Here is a 22,900-nt window from a genome sequence, read left to right as displayed (position 1 = left end):
AAAGCAGGCCAAATCCTGCCCCGGTTCAATGTCAGGATAGACATTTCTTAAGAGCAAGTTTTGCCCGCCTTCACTGCTTGAGAATGGGACAACACCTCATTCCCTCTTTAGCTGGGCTTTCTCAGGATTGTAGTTTTCAAAATTTAGAGTATGTAAGCCTCACCCAGGCTGGTACCAAACATTTCTTCTTAGCCCCATGTGGGGACAGAACCCTAGAGAGCAGTTTCCAGGCTCTCAGCCTCACATAGAAAAGTACTGGCTCAGGTAGTAAATGGCCATCAACTGTGATTGGCTGGCCATCAGCTGTGGCTAGTTGGCCGTCAGCTGTAACCAGTGAGCCATTGGCCACTAATATAACTGCCGTGGCTATGCCAGCAGAAAATGGGGGTTAGCAAGAAGATGGTGGCTGAGCTGGCAAGAGCGGATTGCAGCTATCACAGCGGAGTGCGGGTTACAGATTGCAGAGAAGTGGACAGCAGGTTGTGGTCAGTGTGGCTCCTGCTTCCTGTGTCTCCAACCCAGCTGCCAGTGAGAGTATTGTAGTATGGCTTCCCTACCTATGGCTCCGTGGGTGTTCCTTTTTGGCCTAGCTATAACCTGCGTTCTTATGTGGGGAGCGGGAGCTGAGACCCCGCAGGCTGCCGCGCAGGACTCCCCACCTGTAATGATTTGGATTTATCAGGTAGGAGGTGGAAGCCAAAAGTCTACATTTTGAGATGCATCTTCCCCACTCCCCACATACCCATGCAGGCAAACCAACCACACTTGGAGAGGCTGTGGGGAAGGTTGGCCAGGGAAAGGGGATACTCACCTGCCAGCCCTGGGCCTCACCCACCCACCGACCCTCCCAGCTGACCATCCAGAGTGCACGGACTCCTGCCTGCCTGCCCCGTGCTCTGTATCACAGCAGGGCTAGGCCTGAGGTCCCAGGGTTTTCACCAAGAGGCCTCAGGCATCTGCTTCTCACCACGCCCTGAGGCAGACCACAGAGGAGACAGTGGTTCATGGGACTTTAACACACACTGTAGGTGCCTTTTCTGGATTGAAAAAAAAAAGAACGACAACAACAACAAAGCAACACAAAGGCCCGCCTCCCACTCTCCCCCAAAAAACCCAAAAACAAGAAGAGAGGGAATTGTCAAATGTGTAGGAAAACCCAAGGTCATTAGAGCTGCCCAGGGCCTTGAGGGTCACCCAGCACCCTGCTGGGTAAATCTAGCTCTGCTTTCCCAGGCACCAATTTCCGGACCCTTCGCCAGATACATCACCATGTCCCTACCGCCTGTCCCAGCCCTCTGGAGCTATTCTGACAATGTCTTCACTTCGGTTTTCTTACTGTAACCCACACATAGTATAAGGTTGAACAAAGACATTTATTTGTGAAACCAATTCCCAATGGAAGAGAGATTTTATCCATAGAAAGTAAACCAGTGAGCATTCAGAGGGCCACATGCATACATTTGTGAAACCAAGGGAAAAACCAAGCAGCGTAGTTGAAGATGCCAGAAGCTACCAATCTGCCAACAGAAAAGCAAAATGTTTTTTTTCCGCTCCAGAACGCAGATGTACCAAGATGTCCTATGAGAGGCAATTTGGTCCGACATCCACGATGAAGGGATGAGGGAAGAGTTGCGGGAGCCTTTTTTTTTTTTCCTATTCTGTGGCTTGTTTGCTTCCCACAGATATCCCGCTAAGAACTTAAGTGGTCCTCCACCCTCCGCTGGGAGGGGCCGTGTCAAATCCCGGGCCTTCTCACATGCCCATCCTTATGCTCTGAATGATCTGAAAGATGGCTGAAAGAGGAAAACAGAGCAGCTCAGATACCAGACAGCACACAGCGGGAAATCCAAACCCACAGAGAGCCCTGCTTCTGCTGACCTTGGACCCTTGACACGGTTAGCGCACAGCTGATTAGATATTTCCTAACAAGGAGTTAAGTTAACAAGAGGTCAGTGAACTTCTTTAAAAAGGCAGCCTTGCCGTGTCTGCTGATGGATGCCTCAGGGATTTATAGATAACTCCTGCAAATTCCACCAAGAGTCAAGGCCAGAAATGCTCCAGGAGCGGAGAGATTTGGCCCCCTGCTCCAGAACCGTTCTGCTACTGCTGGGACAGGGGTACAGGGCTTTCGTGCCAGGCCCTGTACTGATTTAACAGGTCAGTGAGGCCGCCTTTTCAAAATGGCTGTGACCTGGAAAACAAGCAGCCCCTGGGCTGGGCAGAAAGGCAGGTGCTTGGAGCAGACTGGCCTGAAGCTGAGCCCTTCACCGTGAGGCAAGCGAGTCCTCTGGTTGCCTGTAACTTTCTGAAATGTGGCTGTCTCTCCTTGAGAGCAACACTGATTTATTCAGGGCTCAGTCTTCAGTAAAGGGACCTCCTCCCCGCGATGGCGAGGGTGTGGGTAGCCTGTAAGGCCCACAGAGAATCCCTGGGACCTGCACTTATTTTGGTAAGAACTGCTTACATAGCTCCCAACCTGGTTCCAGCTATTGGGTTTAAATGTGTCCCAGGAAAAGAGGACCCCAGCTTCTATTTACACCCTCCCCAGTGGGCAACATTAGTCAGTTTTGATGAAGACAATAATGATGATAATAGTAACTCCCACATAGTGATTTTTTTTTTTGAGAGGAGGCTGTGTATCATCTCATTTAATCATGTGTGGAAGCAAAATAAACACTGAGCTCTCAGTGGTCTTGTCCCTTATCTCCTTCATAAAGTCGTCCTGGAATACACCCAGGAATACAGCGTCTTAAGTGACTGTAGTGAAACAGGCTATCCAGAACCCTCAGGAAAAAACCCGGTGTTTGACGTTTCATCGTCTCACGTTAGTGGGTACATGCTGTGTGCCAGGCACGGATTCGGGACACACAGGTAAGTAACGCAGAGCACCCTGGGGAATCTCTGTTGGACAGCTAGATTTGAAGGGTAGATAAAGCTACTGCGTTTTTTCCTAAAGAAAAAAACCCAAAACCCTGCACACATCATCTCTACTTTCCTCAACTGGATGGATATACATGAAACACGAGGTAATGTGAACTTTTCATGAGTGTCCAGTGTGGTCATAGCATAAAATAGATCAGACTCAGCTGTAACATTGTTATGGAGGGTGCACAGATCGCTCTGGTCGGCCCTACTTCTGGGTTCTTGCTTCTGCTTCTTACTGGTTTTTGTCTCAATTATTCACATCTCTGATGGTACTACACTACTCCGCAGGGACCCGTCTATTATCATGTTGCTGTAGACTAAGCTGAAAACATAGTCTGTTAGAATTATGTGTAAACTCGAGCAAGCCAGTTCTGTATGACCCTGGGAGTGAATTCACCAACTTGTGATATTTAATTCTGGGCGCACTGGGGGTTAACTTGGCCTCTACTGGGTTTGGGGGTACGTCTTGACAGAAGTTGCTAGGTGCATGAGAAAGTACCTTACTAAAAATGTCCAAGCTCGCAGAAATAGCTGATATTTCTGCCCTCCCCTTCTCAGGGTCCATGAGGAATAAAAACTAAATAAACATTCAGTATTCTGGCTCAAGAGGAATGCTGGGAGGTAGCTATAGAGTCAACATCATTAGGAAAACAATATTTACATCTGCAGTGCCTCAGGCTTTGGGATCAGGGGAACATCCCTCATCTTGATAAACAAGGTTACTGTAGAGTGGAATGTCAGTGCCAGCTGGAACCGGGTTGGAATTCCAGTTCTTACTGGACAGTGTGTGTGACTGCACAGATAAGTTAACCTCTTTGAGTCTGTTTCCTCTTCTGTAAAGTGAGGCCCATGGTACTTGCAGAGTTGGTTTAGGATTCGACAATATGACATACCTGAAGTCTCCTCCCATATTCAGGATTGGATGTGTGGGAACTGTTGCTGTTATATTATTCCTGCTGTTATTATGACTACAATGATGACTGCCGCTTCTCCATGTTGGAGCACATTCACCAGAGCCCCTGTCCTACCTCCCACCCTCCAGAAGGGTGAACTTTGGGAGGTTCCTAAACAGTTCTGAGCCCTGATTTCTCTATTTTAAGTCTGTAGATAGTAGGTACCTTAGAGGATTGCAAGGAATAAATATAAAGACATAAGTAAAAGATTTGCCCATAATAGATACTCAAAAATGTTATTTCCCCCTTAATTTTATCTCTAGACAAAAAAATAATTATCAGCAGGATGTAGGTCAACGAATAGGAAAGAGTCTGTGCCTTGGTCCATCATCCCCCATTAGGTTAATTCATGACTTCATAAGTGCTAGGTTCTGAAAAAGCCACGCAATTCCTTTTAAGGAACTACTGCAAATTTCTCTAAAGGATCTTAGACAAAATTTGCTTGTCTTAGAGTAGCGACGTATAGTAAAACAACCTACCTATTTCTGAGTCTGCTTTAAAAACTAAAGATCATTTCTAACCCTAATTGAGTCCATGAATTGACGTGTAAACATATGATAGTCCTAACATGTTTATAGGTGACCCTTTACCATTAAACCCCCTTGGGGAAACTACTTTGAATAGTCTATTTGAAGTTCACCATTTGCCCCGACATCTAAGAAAATGGAGAGATGGTCATGTTTATTATTCCTTTTTCAGTTGTGTCAATGTGGTTAAGAAGCCTTCAACATCCCACAGCAATGATATTAATTGTAATTCTGTATGCCCGCACAGTAACCCCAGCCTTCCAAAACGCTGACGTTCTGAGGCGCTGAACAGGAAGGGAGCCAATGCTGTGTTCAAAGTGGGAAAGGAAATGGGGCGTCTAGACCCTGACAAGTTAATAACTTAACAGGGGTGAACAAAGCTGAGAAAACAGCTGAGCGGGGGGCAGGAAGGGGGCTGTGGGCAGGCAAGACAGCAGGGAGGAGAAATGCCAAGAAAGGGGGGGTCCGGCCATGGGCGGGTCACAGAGGTTCCAAGAGATCCTGGTCAGAGCAGAATGTATAGAATCCAGAGACTCTACACCCTCCCACCTGCATTGAGGATCCTGTTCCTCAGTAACCTGGGATGGTCACATCTTTCTTATCTTCCACCAACCCCATTCCATGAAATCCTTAGGCGTTAGCATGCAAGAACCACTGACACTCAAAAATCAAACAAACCATAACAATGCTCCTCACTCCACATCTCTCATCCAAAGCTGTCTTCTCTTCCTCTTTACAACCATTTCCAAAACGCTGTCTATACTCACTTCTCCATTTCCGCATCAATCTGCTTCATTTTAGCTTCTGCTCTCTTCACTCCATTGACTCCATGATTTTCCATGTCACTTAATCCAACAGGCATTCTTCAGCCACCTCTCACCTTACTTCCCTGGTCACCATCACCGAGCACTCCCTCCTCGAAGTTCTATCTTTCTTTGGCCTCTGTGACACTGTCTTCTCCTAGTTCAGAGTTTCCTCCTTCTTTTTAGCTCTATACACTAAATGTGTTTTATGGGGCTCATCCTAATTCCACCGGACAAGAATGGCGACATTCCTCGGTGAGAATTCGAGCTTTCTTCTCTTCATTATACTCCCTTTCCATGAGCTATCTCATCCTGGCCTTCAATTTCAGTTGCTACTTAACTTTTGATGACTCACCCACTTGTATTGCCACCCCATGTCTCCTCTGAGCTCTAGACCCACACCTTTTACCATCTAATTAATGTCTACACGTATATGGCTTAAAGGTGTGTCAAACTCAACAGGACCTTTTCACGATCGCTTCCCATTGCCAAGCTTGGCATTATTAACCTCCATCTTGCATGTCAGCCAAAACGTCAGTCATCCTTCATGCCTCCAACTGATAACTAAGACCTGTGGACTTCACCACCTAGTCCAAGGGACTACCATCTTTCTCCGGGAGCCTGTGATGACCTCCAAAACCGGTCTACTCTCGCTACTCTTCAATCCTCTCTTCATTCTATAGATGGATTTATACTTTAAATAAAAACAAGTAAGATTACATCATCCCTGTGTGTAAAGCACATCAAAAGCTTCCTATTGCTCAATCCTTGATGAGGCCTCCATGACCTGCATATCCTGGCCCCATCAACCTGTCCAGACTCATCTTATGTCACTCTTCCCCTCTCTTGGGCAATTACTCATGTTTTCAAGAGTTCTCTGCATTCACTATAGGACTCTTACACATGCCATTCTTTCTGTCTGAAATACTTTCCCCACCCAACCCTACTGCCCACTTTTCCTTCATAATTCAAAAGTGATGTCTTCAGAGAAGCCTTCTTTGGCCATCTTGAGCAAAAGTTTTCAGACCTGAGTGTGTATCTCAACCTCCTGAGGACATATGGAGACACAGTTGCTGCACCCCACTCCGAGAGTTTCCAATCCAAAGGGTCTGCAGTGGGAAAAGAGAATGTGTATTTCTAACTAGTTCCCAGGTACTCCTGAGGCTGCTGGTCTGGGGGCCACACTTTGAGAACCACTTCCCTAGAGAATCCCAGCCTTGTACTTTGTGCTTTCCTAGCCCTACATGCCTCTCCTTCACCCACTTTCATGGCTGAAATTTTATGTGTTTTAGTATGATCACTTGATTAACTCATCTTGCTTCCCCACCAGACTAGAAGCTTCAGGACAGCAAGGACCCTGGATGATTTGGCTCGTGACTCTACCCCTGGGCCTAGCTCAGCACCAGGCATATAGTAGGTCCTCAGTAAATATTTATTGAAGGAATCAAAGGTGAATAACTACAAAATACATTTTAAAAACCTCACATGGTTACTTAGCAAATCAAGAGTCGGCATCCAATGGACACCTTTAGATTCAAATATCCTTGGAGGGGAAGCAAAATTATGACAGACCACGAATTCCTAGAGGCCTGGGACTATGTCATGCCAACCCACTCTTACCCTGGGGACTGACCTACCCCACCTAATTGGGAGTGCCAGAAGGACATAGGGATGACAGAAATAGATCTTGAAGAGACGGTCAGAAAGCTGGTGACAAAAGGCTGCCAGAAAGCTGTCCTGTCAGACAATAGAAGACTTCAGAAAGCCACTTTTATTGAAAATAAATAGTTGGTGATAAGAGAGCTCAAGGAAGTTGCTGAGAAGAAAGATTAAGACAGGCCAGGGGAATATCCTTCAGGAGGATAAGACAACTCTAGAAATCATAAAACTTGACTATTTTTCATTTAGAAAATGAAAAAAAAAGCATGAAAGAACTGGTAAGAGAAGTATGAACCCTGCGAGAGACAAGTAGAAATATTAGGAGACAAGACATTGAAAGTTGGGTCATTAAGTTCTCTAAAAGAATCAGCATAAAGAAAGTCAAAGGCAAGGTACCATTTTTTGCTGGCTCCTCCAGAGATGGAGACGAGGAAAAACAGAGAGGTGCCAGGGACAGGGAAAGGCAGGAAGGCACTGATAAAAGAAGGGATGTCAGTAGCAAAGAGTGTGATGCCCTCTCTCCACATTGAAATGGCAGACAGCCCAACCACTCTTAGGAAGAGAGCATGCACAGACCCAAATGCTCCATGGGGCACAGGGCAGAGAGTGGCACATGACAAGGGAGGCCACGAGTCTCCTTGAGGGAGCCAATGGCTGATGAGATATCTTTTCCAGGTTGTCCATCTCAGATCTCAAGGCAGGAGTTCTGGAGCTGATGCATGTCTTCAGTCTTTCCTCTGTAGTGAAACAGAAGGGCTTCTTCAGGGGTGTTCTGTTCCTCAAACATCCCATTGCAGTCTCAGGGAGAGTGACTCCCCTGTGGGTGTCACAATTTCAAGAAGTTTCTGGTGGTCTCCAGGAAAGGCCAGTGTTTATGTGGTCAACCTGAAAATATGGTGAATTCAAATGTGTCCTGCAGCAAGTGTCCAGAATAGAGTAAGTTGATGGGCTGCCAAGTGGCCCAGTCAACAAGAAGCCATGGCTGGGTCAAGGCTTTATCCATCCGGGAGCAGACCCAGGATGGCTGCACCTCTGGTACCTCTGGATAATGTACCTTTTCTGAAAAGGAAAGTAGGAGATATTCTACCAGGCGTTCTTTTCAATACCAGTCATAAGCTAATGGCCTATTGTTCCACAGTACTTTTGGGGAAGTGGTAAGAGAGAAGGAATGCAGGGTAATACAAAACAGATGGATTTGGAGTTTGGGTACTAGTTGTCTCACTTTTTAGCTATGGGATGCTGGCTGGTTTCTTCTACGAGCTTCGGTTTTGTGATCTGGAAAAATAAGTACCACAGTGTCATTGTAGGGATTATGTGACTAGAAGAGAAAAATCTATGTGTAGGCCTGGCATTATAAGTACTGGATAAACGGGAGCCAAAATTGTTGTGTGAATAAACCCTGCTCACCTTGCTGAACTAGTTTATAGAGAGTTCTTTCTAGAAATAGAGAAGAGGCTCCAGCTGGCCCTGCAGAAGTGACACCGCTGACCTCTGGCTGACAAACCCTGCCCTCTACCTGTCCAGGTGGGAGCAGGGGCTTATGCAGCTTCCTCAGTACCTCCACTGCAGGTGTTTTCACCACCACAAAGCCAAGTCACCAGAAAGGTCAAAATAGTATCTTTCTTTTCTGAGAAGCATTTAGAATCTTGGTCAGAACCTTGCCAAAGAGGTCAAAAGTTGGGGAAACAGTGCGACTAGGTACCACAGCATAATGACAATAAGAGCAAACATCTGTAAAACCATCACCATGACTTCACGAAACATCTGACATGCATCAACCCTCAGGATTCGTTTTCATGAGGCTGCTCGGAGTCAGGGACCAGTACCAAGCCTTTTAAGAATCAGAGAGCTGAGGCTTAGAGTGGGCACGAATAATTTGGGGAAGGCCATACAGCTAGTAGAAGGCAAGCCGGTTTCAAACCCAGGGAGGCTGCTGGCCCCAGAGCTGGCACACACTGATTTAATCCTTTCCCTCCTCCATACCATCCTTAACAAAAACAGCCAGTCTTCAGAAGGGTAGGGGCGCTGGCTCCTCCAGAAATGGACAGTCCTCTGGCGGGCACAGTGGATGACCTTAAACACAGGCTGGGAGAGTCGGGGAGTTCAGTCCCAGGCAAGAACAGCTCAGGGAATCACTTCTTCATATCTCTTCTGAATGGGTTGTCCTGAGAAACGGACCTGTCTGTGACATGTTATCTCTGTCCCCCTCCTTGCCCTCCAGGCACAGTCCCTGGAGGATTCAGGTGAAGAGTACAGTCTGTGACAGGCAGACAAAAGGGATGTCCCTGCCCTGAAACAGTACAGCTACTCACAATGGATGGTGCCACACAAACCAGCAGGCTCCCTGCTGAAAGGATGAACTCTGGTGGAGCAGAAGCGAGCTCTGGGCCGGACACCATTTCCTATTTAATAGTATGGCTGTGTATTCCCTTCTGGGGATGAAAAACATCAGAATATCCAGCAACACAGGAGGTACCCCCTACACACACACACACACACACACACACACACACACACACACACACACCACTTCAACCAGAACAGCTCCTGTTTTGTTTCCCTCTAAGATTTGAACAGAGTTCTGGTGCTTAAAAAAAAAGAGAGAGAAAAAAAAAAGACTAAAAACCACTAGTCTAGATGTTTTGTTCTTAAAAGGCACTTAATTTTTTTCTGAATATAAAAGTACTACATGCTCATTGACAAAATTGGAAAATATAAAAAAATGATGAAGAAAATAACAGTCACGAGTTACTCCTCTTACCCTACAGGTTTCCCTCTGATGAGAGGATAAGCTCCTGAGTTTCAAGAACAGCCAGGCTTCCATAACAACTGAAATTCTCATCATCCATAAGTAGGAAAGAGTAACAGGCTTGGAGAGAGAGAGCGAGAGAGAGCGAGAGAGAGCGAGAGAGGGCGAGAGAGAGAGAGAGAGAGAGAGAGAGAGAGAGAGAGAGAGAGAAATACAATTGAAATCAGAATACATAGGGAGAAGTAGTCTGAGGGCGGGACCTGGGGCCAGGCTGGTACGAAAGAGTTCCCATCTGAGAATCAAAGGCTGATGGGAATTACATGGTGACTCCATTCATCCCAGTTGAAACCTCCATGAGGGGTAAGGCCAGAGAAGGATCTAAGCATGGTGCTCAGGGTGCTGTCTCAGACTGCCACTTCACGTCACTGCAGAACATAACACCAGGGCTCAGCAAAGGTAAACAGTACGCTAGGACCACAAGAAACACGTATATGCTGGCTAAATGACCAAACTGTCTGAACAACTAACACGGGAAGGAAAAGCCCTAAAGTTTCATTGAGTCCAGGAGGTATTCTAGTCAAAGAGGAAAGGTGAACTTTCTGAAGACCGTTGTCCCATGAACACTGGGGTACTTCCATGATGAAAAGGGTAGGCCAGGAACAGGAAAGGTGAGCATAGGACCCTGCTGTGAGGACCATGCTCATGACAGACATTACTAATCGCTTGCAGCACACTTTCCTACAGCGCTGGGTTCAGAATCTTTCTCAATAAGGCTTTTCGAAGAGCCCAGGGCCAACGGGGAGAAAAACCCAGGGCCGAGGGCTCTGAGCACAAAGTGGTGTCTAGCTGCATGAATGGTCTCAGGAAGCACATCAAGACTGCGAGTGTCTTGTGCAGATAACAGCTGGCAGGTCTGTGTGACAGCATCTTTGCTGACAGACATTCCGGGTCACCCTTGTCTCTGAGTCTCAAGATAAAAATAAGCACTTTTCAGAAGCTATCACACAGTTCTTCAAAGAGGCAGGTTTTGAAGCCGGGGACTGAGAGAAGCAGGATGAACTGCTTATCTGGAGAGGCCCCACTGCTGCAAAAACGGAAGATAATGTTTTTATAAAAGGGGGGTGTTTAGGTCCTTTGGGCTTCAGTGCAGATCTGGGGTCCTAGGAGACCAAGTAAAGATAAATGCAACCAGTTAAAAAGGCTCCAGCAACATAAAGGCCTGGGTCAAGACTTGAACAAGGAAAGTTTCTGGCCTATTTCTGGCCCCCCACCAGAGGGGACCCAATAACAGGTATTTGACTGAGAAGCAGGTTGTAGATTTCTGACTGGATATACATAATATAAATAACAATAAAGCTGGTTACCAACTTAAACAAAACACAGCCTGAGATGGCCCATCTGGATAATACTGTCTCAAAAGAACACACAGTTCCCAAAGCTTTTCTCTCACAGAGCAAACTTTTATAGCAAAACAGTGGTGTATTCGGGTTGTGTTAACGAAATGAAACTTATATCTCACTTTTGACATTCGACTTAAAGTACAAACCCCTGTTCACTGATTATAGTCAGCATGTGGGTACTTCCTTTTTCTTTCATGGGGGAGTCTGAAAGATTTTGATGCTTTCTCATAGGAAAACAATCTCATGCACCCAGAGTGTTACCACTGAAACTGCTCACACTCATCCTTGGGCCTAGTGTCTTCTGAAAGATCCAGAAAAATGTGATGGCTGAGCCTGCCAAATAAAGGCACAGCCCGGAAGGATGAAAGGTGAATGGAAGCCTAAGCACTCCATGGCACACCAGTCCCATCCAGGTGCCACGATTTTCCATGAGGGCGACGGGGACAGAGGTGGTGACCGAAGCTGCAGGTTTCAAGCTCGCTGTGGGCTAGCTTGTACCTCTCTGGAACCATTCAATGCCAAGACCACCTTTGAGGGGCTCCTATTATCCCTATTTGATTGATAAGGAAATCAATAGAGAGTAAACAACTTGTCCAAGGTTATTCAGCAGATAAATAGCAATTCTAGGCTTTGCACCCACATCTGGAAGATTCCAAAGTGAACCTCCCCTCTGAGGCCTCTTGTCCTGTTATTGCCAGTTGGTCAGGTTTCAAAGAAGTATCTTGCCTAAGAGAACTTTTGCAATCAGGGAATGTGGAAATTTACTTACTCTGAAGAGGGTTGTATTTAGATAAACCTCCTCCAACTGCCTCTTACCAGGATAATGTATTAGAGGTTATTGCCATGTCCCTGGGCTGGCCTCAGATCCTGGGGGTCTCTGGGCAGCCCCAGCGCTCTTCTCTGATTTCCTGGTGAGGTGGTGGCTGTCCCCTAGGTGCGTATTTGGGCCCGGGGTCTCTGGGTGCCTTCTTCCTATACCCTCACTGCTCTCCTGGTTTTGGTTCCTCTTCCTTCCCTTCCATTATCTTGCTCTTTTCAGCACTGTAGGCACGAAAGGCACATGCAGAGAATGAGGACAAAAGAGACTGAGAAGCAAGGGGTCTAGGTTTGCTGTGACACGTCACTCCCCATAATAAAGGGGTCCTGTAACCTCCTGGAGGTTTGTTAACTTGTTTTTTTTCCCCACATAAAATGGAGTAAGGGTGACCAATAAGTGAGCATGTACTTAAATGCCAACATTTTACCAGCCTCAATTCTTTCCCAGAATGCCGGTATGGAAACAGAGAAGACGTACATCCCTTCTTCCTTGCCTGCCCCAAATATTTATTTACCCTACGTCGGAAAAGAGCTCTTTGACCACCCAATCATCAATCAGAAAAGTGGAATAATAGCGTAAGGTCATAAAAGCAAGTGAGTCTTTCAAGAAAATCAGATCAATGACCAACATCTTCATTTATATTAGAAGATTTCATACTTTTCCTGTCTGTTTAAAAATATACAAAATAGGAATAACCAGCGACATGAACTCAGAGAGGACAAGTGACCTCCTCGTAGGTACCACAGGGACTTGGTGACATGGAACTTTAGCCTGGGATACAGGTATGTCTTGTTCAAAGGAAAGAGCCCTAATAGAAAGACAGGCAGTGTGTGTGTGTGTGTATGCATGTGTGAGTGTGTGTGTCTGTAGATGTGTGCAAATCCTACCAGGAACCCCAGTGCATTTTGTGTGAGTATAAGAGGCAGGAGTAGGTGTGAGGGTGTGTACAGCACATGTCGTTGGTCGGACGTGGGCCGTGGTAGGGCATCTCTCCTACTATGGATTACAGAGCTGGGATAGAGCTGAGCGAGAGCACGGCTAAGGGGCTTCAATCAGCCGAGCCCCAGGAAGGCTTATTGCATAAAGCAGAGGAATTGGTAAGTGGAATGGCTAGGCCTGAGGAAATCATATTCTTTTAAATGCAGAGAAAAGATCGGTGGGAGTCTATGGCCTGTGACATTAACAGGGAGAAACTCAAGAGGGACGATGGGCTCAGCAAAATGAACTGAATTGTGAGTAATCCCAGAGTGGTGGCTGTGGGGACACATCCAAAGGAGCTATTGTACTTTTCATGGCATGTGTGGTTTAGAAAAGGACATGTACAAAGATAGAAGGAAGGGAACAGTACCAAGGACAAATTGAGAAGAGTGACACATTTCTGTAAGAACAGTGCCCAACTTGAGCTGAGGATGCAAAAAAAAAAAAAAAAAAAAAAAGAGAGAGAGAGAGAGAGAGAAGCTTGCAAAAAAAAAAAAACCCACCAAAAACCAAAAAAGGGTGGTGGTAGTGGATGATTCTTGGTTATGATTTAAAAAAAGATGAGACCAATTACTTAGGGATTATGAGAACATGTTAACAGAAGACAGAGATGGTGAGACAACCCGACTCCCATTTTATATCTAGCCTTTCCATAAAAGCAAAATGGCCTTAACTGGAAAGACGTAAAGCAGCATTATTAAAGGAGCTCTGGACACGAAGGCAGGGGATGGGACATGCCACTAAGTGGGGTGGCCTCTTGGCCACATCAAGTTCAAGTCTCCAGCCCCTGCAGTTCCCATCCGAGGGCCCTGGACTATCCTACCAGAGCCAGTATACTTGAACTCTGAAAAAACCACTGGAGACGGGGAAGAGTTCCATAAGATTGTCATCAGCGTATGTCCTAATGTGCCCAAGGGGGAAAGATACAGTTCCTACTATAAGGACAAATGCACCCAGCAAAATTTTAATACAAATGTAATTTAGGGAAGGTTTGTAAGCCCTTTGAAAACGATGGCCATTGAGAACTAGCACAGGGTTGAGAAAAACAAGGCAGACCAAACAACTGTATTGGCTACACCCCCACCTTTTGCTACCTAAGGGTGGAGACTGGGTAGGATCCCAGTTACTATGTGTCTTGAAGAGAAAAACACCGGCTGTGGAACTGTTTCATCTGATCACATGGGCAGTATGATGACCGGGCTCACAGATCCCGTGGCTGGACCTTGGCCACCTTGGAGCAAGTGCACTACCTCAAGCCTCTTGTCACTTAGTGTTTCTTCATGGGGAATAACCATCCCTTTGTCTGGCTGTTTGTCCTTCAAAACTCAGCCCAAACTGCACCTCCTCTAGGGAGCTTCCTCTTCTTCCCAGGATGATTTACAGGTCCCCGCGCTATCTGATTGTGTTCTCCCAAATTCACACGTTGGCATCCCCAATGTGAAGGTGGCAGAACATGAGGCCTTGGGCAGGTGATTAGGTCATGAGGGTAGAGGCCTCACGGGTGGGAGTAGGGCTTTTAAACAAGAGACCCCACGGGGCTTCCCAGCATCATCTGCCACATGTGAAGATACAAGGAGAAATCTGTGACCAGAAAGAGGGCCCTATCCAACCATGCTGCCACCCCAATCTGACTGCCAGTCTTCAGAACTGTCAGCAATACACTTCTGCTCTTTCCAAGCCACCCAGGCTGTGGTGTTTTGTTCCAGCCGCCTGAATGGACTAAGACAGCCCCTTATCCATGCTCACCAAGCACTCTGGGCAGTGCTATCACAGTGCCCTTTTCCAATTATGACTGACAGCTTCCTTATCTGCCTCCCCCAGTGCCCACAGGGCCTGATGGGGGTTGCGGCTCCAAAGCCCAGCACAGTGCCAGGCACACAGGGGACACTGACACTCGATGATTGCCTGCAGGTGTTCTGTGGAGAGGTTCAACGTCAGCCTGAAGGGAGTGTCTCTAATTGTGTCCCTCAGGCTTCTCCAGGTCTAGACTTTTATCAGTGACTTGGGAAATGATGTACTTTCAGAGATTATAAAGCTGGGAAAGAAAGAGAATTAGATAAAAGGCTCAAGGTTCAAGATCTAACAATCTGTGGGCTGGCCATAAAACCTGAAAACATAGATAACTTTTTTATACAGATTAATTTTTGATTTTTCTGTGGCATGCAAAGGCACAAGTTTTTGTTTGTTTGTTTGTTTGCTTTTGTTTTGGGGGGTAGGAATGGTGAAACCAGACATAGCTCATCTGAGGTAAAGCATCGCAGCTGAATATGCAGGCACGGATGGAAATGCTGTATTAATGTACCAAAGTCATTGCAATTTTGTACAGTGCTCTGAAGTACGCATTGCTAATGAGGGACAATATATTGACTATTATCATGTAATGTCGTTGACCATATTGTACATTATAAAGTAATAAGGGTAAGCCATTTATGATGTATGTTCTTCCATGTTGCCAAACTTTATGGCTTCTCTGTAGAAAGACAACTGACAACCAACAATAAAATTTTAATAAAAATATTTATGAAGCTTTATATTAAGTCTCAAAAAAGTGAACTGGATTTCTACAGTATGGGGAATATCTGGTTTTATCCATCCATCCATTCATCCATCCATCCATCCATCCATCCATCCATCCATCCATCCATTCATCCATCCATCCATCTATCCCTCCCTCCCTCCCTCCATCCTGAGCATTCACTATATGCTAAATTCTGTACTGGGATCTAAAAATTTAGTGGAAAGTAAACACTGCCTTCCCTGAGCTTCTCTCCTCGTAGAAGGAAATGGATAATAAGTAAGCAAACTACATCATTTCAAATGCTGACGACAGCCATGATTAAAACAAAGAGCTTGGTGGCGCCCGGCTGGCCATTAGCTTGATGTGAGTCTAGGACGTGCTGTGGCTGTTCAAAATAAACTGCCAGCCGGGTCATATTAATAGAAGCAGAGTGCTGAGATCAAGGACAGGGACAATCCTGCTGCCTCGGAAACATTCACACCACTTGCAGACCAATTCTGCAGTTACAAATGCTGTTCTTTAAGAGGGTCATGGAGGGTATCCAGAAGAGGTGTCTAGAAACCACATCTTATGAGAGGCCATGTTGAAAGACTAGGGAAGTTTAGTTTGCAGAAGGAACCACTAGGCAGTCATCTTTAAAATATCCAAAGATTCAAGATGTTCAGAAGAGAATGAGTCCATGCTGTGTGACTGCAGGAGTCCCCACCTGAATTATTGAGAAGACAACACAGTATAGTTCAGAAGACAGGAGACATTTCTAACAGAATTAGACCTATACAGAAATGGGACAGGCTTTCTGAAGAAGTGAGCACTCTGCCCTCAGGAGTATTCCAGCAGAGGATGGGTAAACTCTGTTAAAGATGAGGGATCCCCACATGGGACAAAAGATTCCCTTCGAGGACACAGCTTTGGGAACGGATACAGTTTTGTTTGAGCAGAAGGCCTTCTTATCTTAGAATGCCAAATCATCTTTAAGATGTTTGAGCCTCAAGCAGCAATCATGCCAAGTCCTTTCGGTCCCTCCTTCCTCTAAGAGCTTTGGTTTCCTTGGAAGAGTGGTCTCTTGAAGGTCAGAGATCAGAGGCACTGATCTATGTTTAGTCATGGGTGTCTCTTGCCATTGGGGCAGAGTGACATCTTCATGGGAGGTGTTGCAGGAAGCTGTGGACTCCGGGCCTTCCGTGCCCTGAGCAACAGTGAGGTGATGGAGATGGGACCCTGTGAAGGCTTACCTTGTTGTTAGAAGCAACCTCTACTCACCAGTATTTCAGAGACCCACCCCATGGGGACCAGGAATTATGTCAAGATTCCTAATGACAGAATTCAGCTAGAAACGATGGCAGGATCCTTTTGCTCAAGTCTCCTCTTTGTATGTGTGTGTTTGCATGTCAGTGTAAGTAAAGCTCTCTGAATTTGTCACCTTCCAGTATCAGGTGACCTTGAGGCTCAGGTCAAAGGTTCAGTTCCTTTAGAAGCAGCGCAGAGCTTCCCTTATAAGGCGTAAGCACAGTCTCTCTGGAATGTGGATTGATCTCTGTCAGACAGGTGTTCTACTTTCTGTTCTAAGTGCCCATTTTAGCCTGTATCTTCACATAAAGGTTTACTGAACTATAAAGTGTACACAGTCAGCTTAATTGCTCCACGCAATCATTTTACGATTACAGTGTGATAGCATATCAGTTCTGTCTCCATCCATATTTGGTCTGCTGGAATAGAAGCTCAATCAAAACCCATTAAGATGAAGGCTTCGGGCAGTGATTAACTTGAATCTCAGACTAATATAATTTTTGTCTATTTGCCTTGTAAATAAAACATAATACATGTTTTCTTTCAAGGACAGAAGAGAACATAGGACATAAGGTCAGTGAAAAACCCATACCTGAGCCACAGACAACGAAAACAAACAGTGCCAACAGCCAGGGTCCCACAGGGTATTTCTCTTCCTGTGGCCTCTAAAAGAGAGCGGGGGGAAAGGAAGGTTAGGTTCATGAATTCAGGAAACACTTGTTGAGTACACCAGTCACTGTGGGAGGGGCTGGGGCTACCCCTGGGAGCAAGACAGGCTCTGTCTCAATGCCCAGCAGGCAGGGAGAGACACATAAAGTCAATTGTAAAGGATCAAGCTAGAACTGGAAACATTCATCCATAACCTTATTTGCACCTGTAACTCAATGAACTTGGTGGTCTTAGACATTCTGGGGACAGGATGTAAATACATAAAATCAGTACAGGGACCGGGAGCCGGAAATGCTATTGCTAACAACCGCTTCCATTTGTAGAAAGCACACTCTGTGCCGGATACCACACGCGGCAGTCTACACGGACTATTTCCTGTGCTCACAACTCCACACAACTCCATTCTGTAGCTGAGAACTGAGGCTCACATTTGTTCACTTCAGCGAGAGCTGGGATTCAAAGTTAGTTAGGTCTGCCTCATTACGGAGCTGGGTGTTTTCCACCCACAGATTTGTCTTTAATTCCCGCATCTGTGAATTCCAAGTAGGGTCATGGAGTACAGCCATGTTCTCAAAACTACCTACGTGCCAAAAACTTTGGGAAGGCAGTGCAATGGACATCCTTAGAAACGCGGAAGCAATTGTGACTGGATGTGAGGGAAGTAGCATTTTGTAATCAAATTCCTAAGCCTCAGTGAAGCTGCCACTTCAGACAAATGTCTGCATTTCCTGGAGGCAGACGGGGACTGTTGTACCCACACCAGCCTAGTCCTGCAGACCACTTGCTCTTCTCAAACCAAAAGTACGGCTGTAACAACATCTTTCTGCAATCCCTCCAGGTCTATTTGCAGGTAGGGATTGGTCCCTAAAATCAATTGATGGAAAAACAGTTATTTTCCGAGTGGCATCTGAAAAGGCAGTGAAATTCTCAGGAAGGGAGAAGGTAGAGAGAAAACAGTAGAGAACTCACTAAGTATTTGCTTATCGGCATGAGCCAATAAATAATAGGCTATAGCCCATATAAGTTAAAGAACTTAATTTACTATAGATAAGGCCACAATTCTTTGGTTCACGGCTTACCTGGTACATTCTTAGAGAGCCCTCTCTCTTCTACCTCAGTTGTGTTCACTTGTCACATGTATTGCCATGTCCTTTTTCTTGCTATTTATCACAGTTTTTATCTCTCTGTTTCTTCTTGTGATAATGTGTTTAATGCCTGTCTCTCCACTTGGCTGTAGGCCCCACAAGAGCAGGCTCTTTCTCTTTCAAGCATCAATGTATAGCAAAGCCAGGCACAGAACTTAAACAGTAGATATTCAATCAACGTTCACAGAAGAATGAATAAGCATACAAGCTTCATTAAACATGATTTCTCATGCCAGGTGAAGACAGGGTCTAGAAAGGAGATATATTTTTTATCATACTTCCTAACTGGTGATAGGTTTATCCCTGCATTTCTCTTACTAGAGAAGTGTGGATTAAGTGTCAGTGGGGGCTAGACTCTGACTAAGGATTGAAACCATTCACCTCTGTGCCTTTGACAAGCTTGTATATACCACCACTCTTGTGTGAGGGCAAATCGCACTGCAACGGAAGAGGTGCTTGCCCTTGACTAGACAAGGTCAAAATCAGTCTTAAATAATTATAGAAGGTAACTTTAACCAGCATTCTTATTGTGTCATTCTTTGGCATTTAAGACCAGGTCAAGGTCAGATCAAGTACATAGTACCAGAGATATTAAATCAAGTTACCTGGACAGAATGTGACATTTATCCTGCCCCACCCTGTTGCACCAACTTCCTAAACAATTTGTTGTAGTTGACCAGAAGTCAGTTCTGTTGCTGTCATCCTACGAATACTATATAAGACCTTCATTTTTCTCTATCTCCAGCAAAGCCAACAAGTGAATGCAGAAGCCTATAAATGAATTATTTGTCTAGTCAGATACCAGAAGTCCTTTACTTTTCCATTGCAGAAAAATTCATGCAGGGCTTGGAGGAAAAACATTTTTGATGACATTTCCTAGTGAATCAGTATTATTTGGGGACTTTCAGACTCAAGAACACCTGGATGATCATAATACCAATACATCCTTTTCTGAGAGCTTCAAGTTCCTTTGTTGGAAGTGGTGCCCAGCACAATCCCATTGAGACAATCCACGTGAATCTATTGCTGGGAAAGGTAACAAAAGCAGTAGACTCCTGCAAATGAATTCATTTCAAAAAGGAGTTTGCCACTTCCTGAGGCTCCCAAATGTCAGGGGATGGCTTTCCCTGTGATAAGATAATGGCAGGGTAACTCAGAACTCTGAAATTTAAATTCCTTCTTCATTCTGGAAGAGTTGCTACTGTATAATCATGAAATGATTATTCCTTTTCTGTTTCTTGGCTCTATCTGCTATGTGGGAGAATAATATTGATTGACTCCATAGCTATTAGCTAATAATAATATACCACAGCATTTGCATACAATTAAAGGACTTTTATTTCCCAACGATTAGTCTGAATTTTCCGTTAGAATCTGTTCATCTGTCTCCATTTATTGAATTTCATCTGAATAAGTTATCTCTTACAAGTCAATATTTTCAAAGTAGAATCATGTTTAGCCTGTAATTAGGAAAATGAAATTTAGGATTAAATCATTTCTTTTTGAAAGAGAATTTCATTTTTCTTTTTGGACGGTGATCAATTTATAATAAAGTTAACCAAAAAGCCCTTCTCACCAATAAAAATAAACCCTTTTATTACGAATTTAGTAGGGCCATTTAACCAGGCACTTTTGAAGGTCCCACTCCATGGTATATCAGAACTTATTAAAATGGAGTCACACCATACATTAAACATAATTTGAATGCAGCTCTGAAAGTTGAGTTGAACTGCAGGTAACTACATTTTCTAGATATTTAAACAGCTTTTTCTCTAATTTTTCCATTCTCTTTTCTTATTTTGGAGCCACTAATTTTTGTTTCGGTTTCCAAACATTTTCTAGTGGTCTTGAAAAGCTACAGGTGGCAGACACCGAGTTTACCAAGCCTAATAGATAAAACAACTCTGCAAATTAATTCCTGTTTTGTCATTACTTTTACAGACAGGTAAGCTGTCAACTGAGTTCATTTAAAAACTGGTTCCTTAGTTCATTGAGAAGAACCGCATAACTACAGATATTCGGGACATTAGCTACTCCGTATATCCTAAAAAGCATTGCTCTCCTACGGTTATAAAACCCTGAATGCTTAAACATCAATTGCAATTGTCAACATCTATTTGGAGAGCAAGTTTTGTTTTTGTTTTTGTTTTTTTCCTGAGTAAAATAAATAGGGCAAACATAGATCTATGTGAAAAATGGCTCCAATCCAATGGCCCATTGGCATTTTGCTGGCCAATCATAACTAAATGATCTAACTCCCAAGTGAGAGAATTTCAAGCATGGCATAAGCCTGAGGTGTGCTTAGAGCCCTGACTAGAGCTGAAATTGGTCCGAAGGTTTCTCTGCCATAGTACTGTTTGGTTTTGTAAGAATTGTGGTGTACTGATTGTAGATCCCGCTTTTTTGCTCAGTTTATCAAACCAGCATCATTTCTTTGGCTAAAAGGAATTGCCTCATCAAGTCTGCAAACTTCTCCAGCCAAACCCCAAGCTTCAGTTGACTTCCACTTGTGCCTGGGATAATAGATTCCAGGCGCCTTCGCTCACAGACCTGAAGGCTTACACTGCCCAACCCCTCAGCTGAGGCGTACATCGGAATGTCCCAAATCATAGGCGTGGCCTTTTCTATCAAAGGTTGTTTGCACTGCTAAAAGAAACCCCTGTGCATAAAGCACAGATTTTACTTACAAGTCGTCATAAGGCTTTAATCTACAGTTTTGGGGGCACAGAATGCCTGGCAATAAAGTAGTCTCTAAAGTTCTGGGTCATCCCATCAGATGTGAGCCCGAATTCACTGGGTGAGCAAGAGGAAAGTTGCATTTAAACTTTAGCTCAATGGTGAGATGCGTCACTGGAGAAGAGACAAAATAGGAGGATGGAGGGAAATATGGGTCTGAATCTCATTCCACTCTTGTAACTTATACAGGCAGACAGTCACTACAAAGGGGCTGGAAGCAAAACCTCATCACAGTGTGTGTCTGTTGGAGATGGAGGGCAGGGGTGAAGCCTGGGAAGGGGAGATGATAAATGGCTTTCATTCATTCATTCACTCACTCATTCATCACTTATTAAACAGACGTTACTAGGTTCTGGGCCGTGTCAAGCAGGTGCCTTAACTGTTTCCGTAACTCCGTGACTTTCCGTCTTTCCCAGAGACAAAAGCCCAATTCTTTCCTGGGGAGGCTCTTCCTCCCCTCCGTGGTAGTCCCAAGCAGCCACTCCCACGGGGGTCGCGACCAACCAGGGCCCTCTCTGTCCTCGAGAGCGCCGAGGAGCCCGGCTCGTGGAGTCCACTGTGCGGGCCCGCAGGGGGGGCGGGCCGAGCGCGGAGCAGACGGAGGCCGGGCCCGGAGCCGCCCGCCCGCCCCCGGCCCCGCCCCGCCCCGCGCCCGCCTGCCCGCGCGGCCGGCGGGGCGCCGCCTCTGCCTTACCAGGGTTTTGGCTACGTTCCCTCTCTGGGTGATGTTTTTGCTGTGCTTCTCGTTAGCCATCCGGATTCGCTGCTTGGCCACCATGGCTTGGGCTCTTGGAGGTGCTCTCCACTTCCACCTGCAAGGATGCCCCGCGTGAGCCCCAGGCAGGGCGCTGCAGGTGGCAGGCGCGGCCCCGGAGCCGTGCGCACCCCGCTCCCCAGCCCCCACCGAGCCGGCTCCAGAGAGAGGCCAGAGCCCGGAGCCCGGACGGAAGTAATCTTTCATCTCAGGAAACCCTCTCCTACTTCCTCGCCATCCTTCCGGTCCTCCCAACTACCTACCCAGCGCGGCCCCGAGGCAGCGCTGCCGCGCGTGCTCCCGGAGCGCAGCGCCGAGCTGCTCTGACCCAGGGCTCGGCAGTGGCGGGGTCCCACAGCCCCACGCGACGGGGCCAAGGGTGCCCGCGGCCGGCCGCGGGCTTTGTGCGCGCACAGGCGGTGGGGGCTCAGCCGCTCTGGGGTGTCTTGGCCAGGGAACCATCAAGGCCAGGGCAACGGATTGGGGCAGCCCCACCGCAGCCCACGTCGTGCGAGTTCCCCTGCGCCTTGCTTCTGGCTGAGGGCTAGACAGAAGGCGGCGGCCGGGATGGGGCGTCCTCAAGAGACAAGCAGAACCAGGACAGGGCTGGGCCCTTGCTGTTGGGGGTCAGTCCAAAGGAGCCAAGGGAAGGCCTGTTCCAACCCCATCCTCACACCCCCTTATCCTTATTCCTGGGGGAGATCTGGCCCCTTTTGCAGCACTTGAGTCAAGATGGGATTGGGACAGGCCTTGCCTTGGCTCCAAGGTAGTTGTGGGAGTTACATGGGAGACAGGACAGCAACATCTGCCTGAAACATGGAGGAAGGATGAGATGTTGGGCCTGAAGCCCAGGTCACACTGAGTGGTTACTGCCCAAAGGTGGGCAGCTTTGATCAGCTTTTGATCAGTTCAGTCCCCCCCACCCCCCACATGCTGGAGGCAGCCAGCACCTACCTCCTCCAGCCATCCTTGTCCCAAGG

General features: G+C 46.2%; 1 protein-coding gene across 1 annotated transcript; it reads right to left on the bottom strand.

The window, feature by feature from the left end:
• Positions 1–1,356: 1,356 nt before the first annotated feature.
• SERP2 (stress associated endoplasmic reticulum protein family member 2) lies at positions 1,357–22,177 on the bottom strand. Its single transcript, XM_081045552.1, has 3 exons — positions 21,861–22,177; positions 17,209–17,281; positions 1,357–1,793 (listed from the first exon to the last, which is right to left on the bottom strand). The coding sequence occupies exons 1-3, from the start codon at positions 22,125–22,127 to the stop codon at positions 1,753–1,755; spliced, it is 381 nt and encodes a 126-aa protein (XP_080901678.1). The 5' UTR covers positions 22,128–22,177; the 3' UTR covers positions 1,357–1,752.
• Between the last annotated feature and the right edge of the window lie 723 nt (positions 22,178–22,900).

The sequence above is a fragment of the Rhinolophus hipposideros genome, assembly GCF_964194185.1.
Source record: "Rhinolophus hipposideros genome assembly, chromosome: 4".
Taxonomy (NCBI): domain Eukaryota; kingdom Metazoa; phylum Chordata; class Mammalia; order Chiroptera; family Rhinolophidae; genus Rhinolophus; species Rhinolophus hipposideros.
This window is presented reverse-complemented; position numbering and strand designations above follow the sequence as displayed.

Coding starts and splice junctions, on each gene's coding strand:
- SERP2 (XM_081045552.1), bottom strand. CDS start 22,127: ATGAAAGATTACTTCCGTCCGGGCTCCGGGCTCTGGCCTCTCTCTGGA. Junction 17,282..21,860: donor GGAACGTAGCCAAAACCCTG/GTAAGGCAGAGG, acceptor GCTCTCTTTTAG/AGGCCACAGGAAGAGAAATA. Junction 1,794..17,208: donor TTTCGTTGTCTGTGGCTCAG/GTATGGGTTTTT, acceptor TTCCTCTTTCAG/CCATCTTTCAGATCATTCAG.